A 284-nucleotide genomic window follows, 5' to 3' on the forward strand; every position below is an offset into this window, starting at 1 on the left:
CTAAACTCACCTTTTTTGGCATGCGAAGGAGGCATCTTGTAGACCTGTCCATCAAGAAGACGTTTGTCTGGAGGGAAGACAATATCAGAAGGTCAAACAGGATATAAAAGCGATTATCCCGTGCATTTGCATACCTCAGCAGTCATGATCATGTGCCACGATTTTTGCGCGATTAGTCAGGTCACGAAATGTGGAATATTTTTTTTCAGTTCACAGTCACAAACAGGTACATTCATATCTACACAGCACAGGTAAGTTGTATACATGTACTAGCATATCGTACA

The 284-nt window shown here is 41.2% G+C and overlaps 1 protein-coding gene across 1 annotated transcript in view; it reads right to left on the reverse strand.

The window, feature by feature from the left end:
* The window catches only part of LOC119586761 (zwei Ig domain protein zig-8-like), a 29070-nt gene that overhangs the window by 6829 nt on the left and 21957 nt on the right, over nucleotides 1–284 (reverse strand). Inside the window, exon 5 of the mRNA XM_037935487.1 lies at nucleotides 11–67. Within this exon, the coding sequence (XP_037791415.1) occupies nucleotides 11–67 (57 nt within the window). The remainder of the gene's footprint in view (nucleotides 1–10; nucleotides 68–284) is intronic.

Source organism: Penaeus monodon, chromosome 21, assembly GCF_015228065.2.
Source record: "Penaeus monodon isolate SGIC_2016 chromosome 21, NSTDA_Pmon_1, whole genome shotgun sequence".
NCBI lineage: Eukaryota > Metazoa > Arthropoda > Malacostraca > Decapoda > Penaeidae > Penaeus > Penaeus monodon.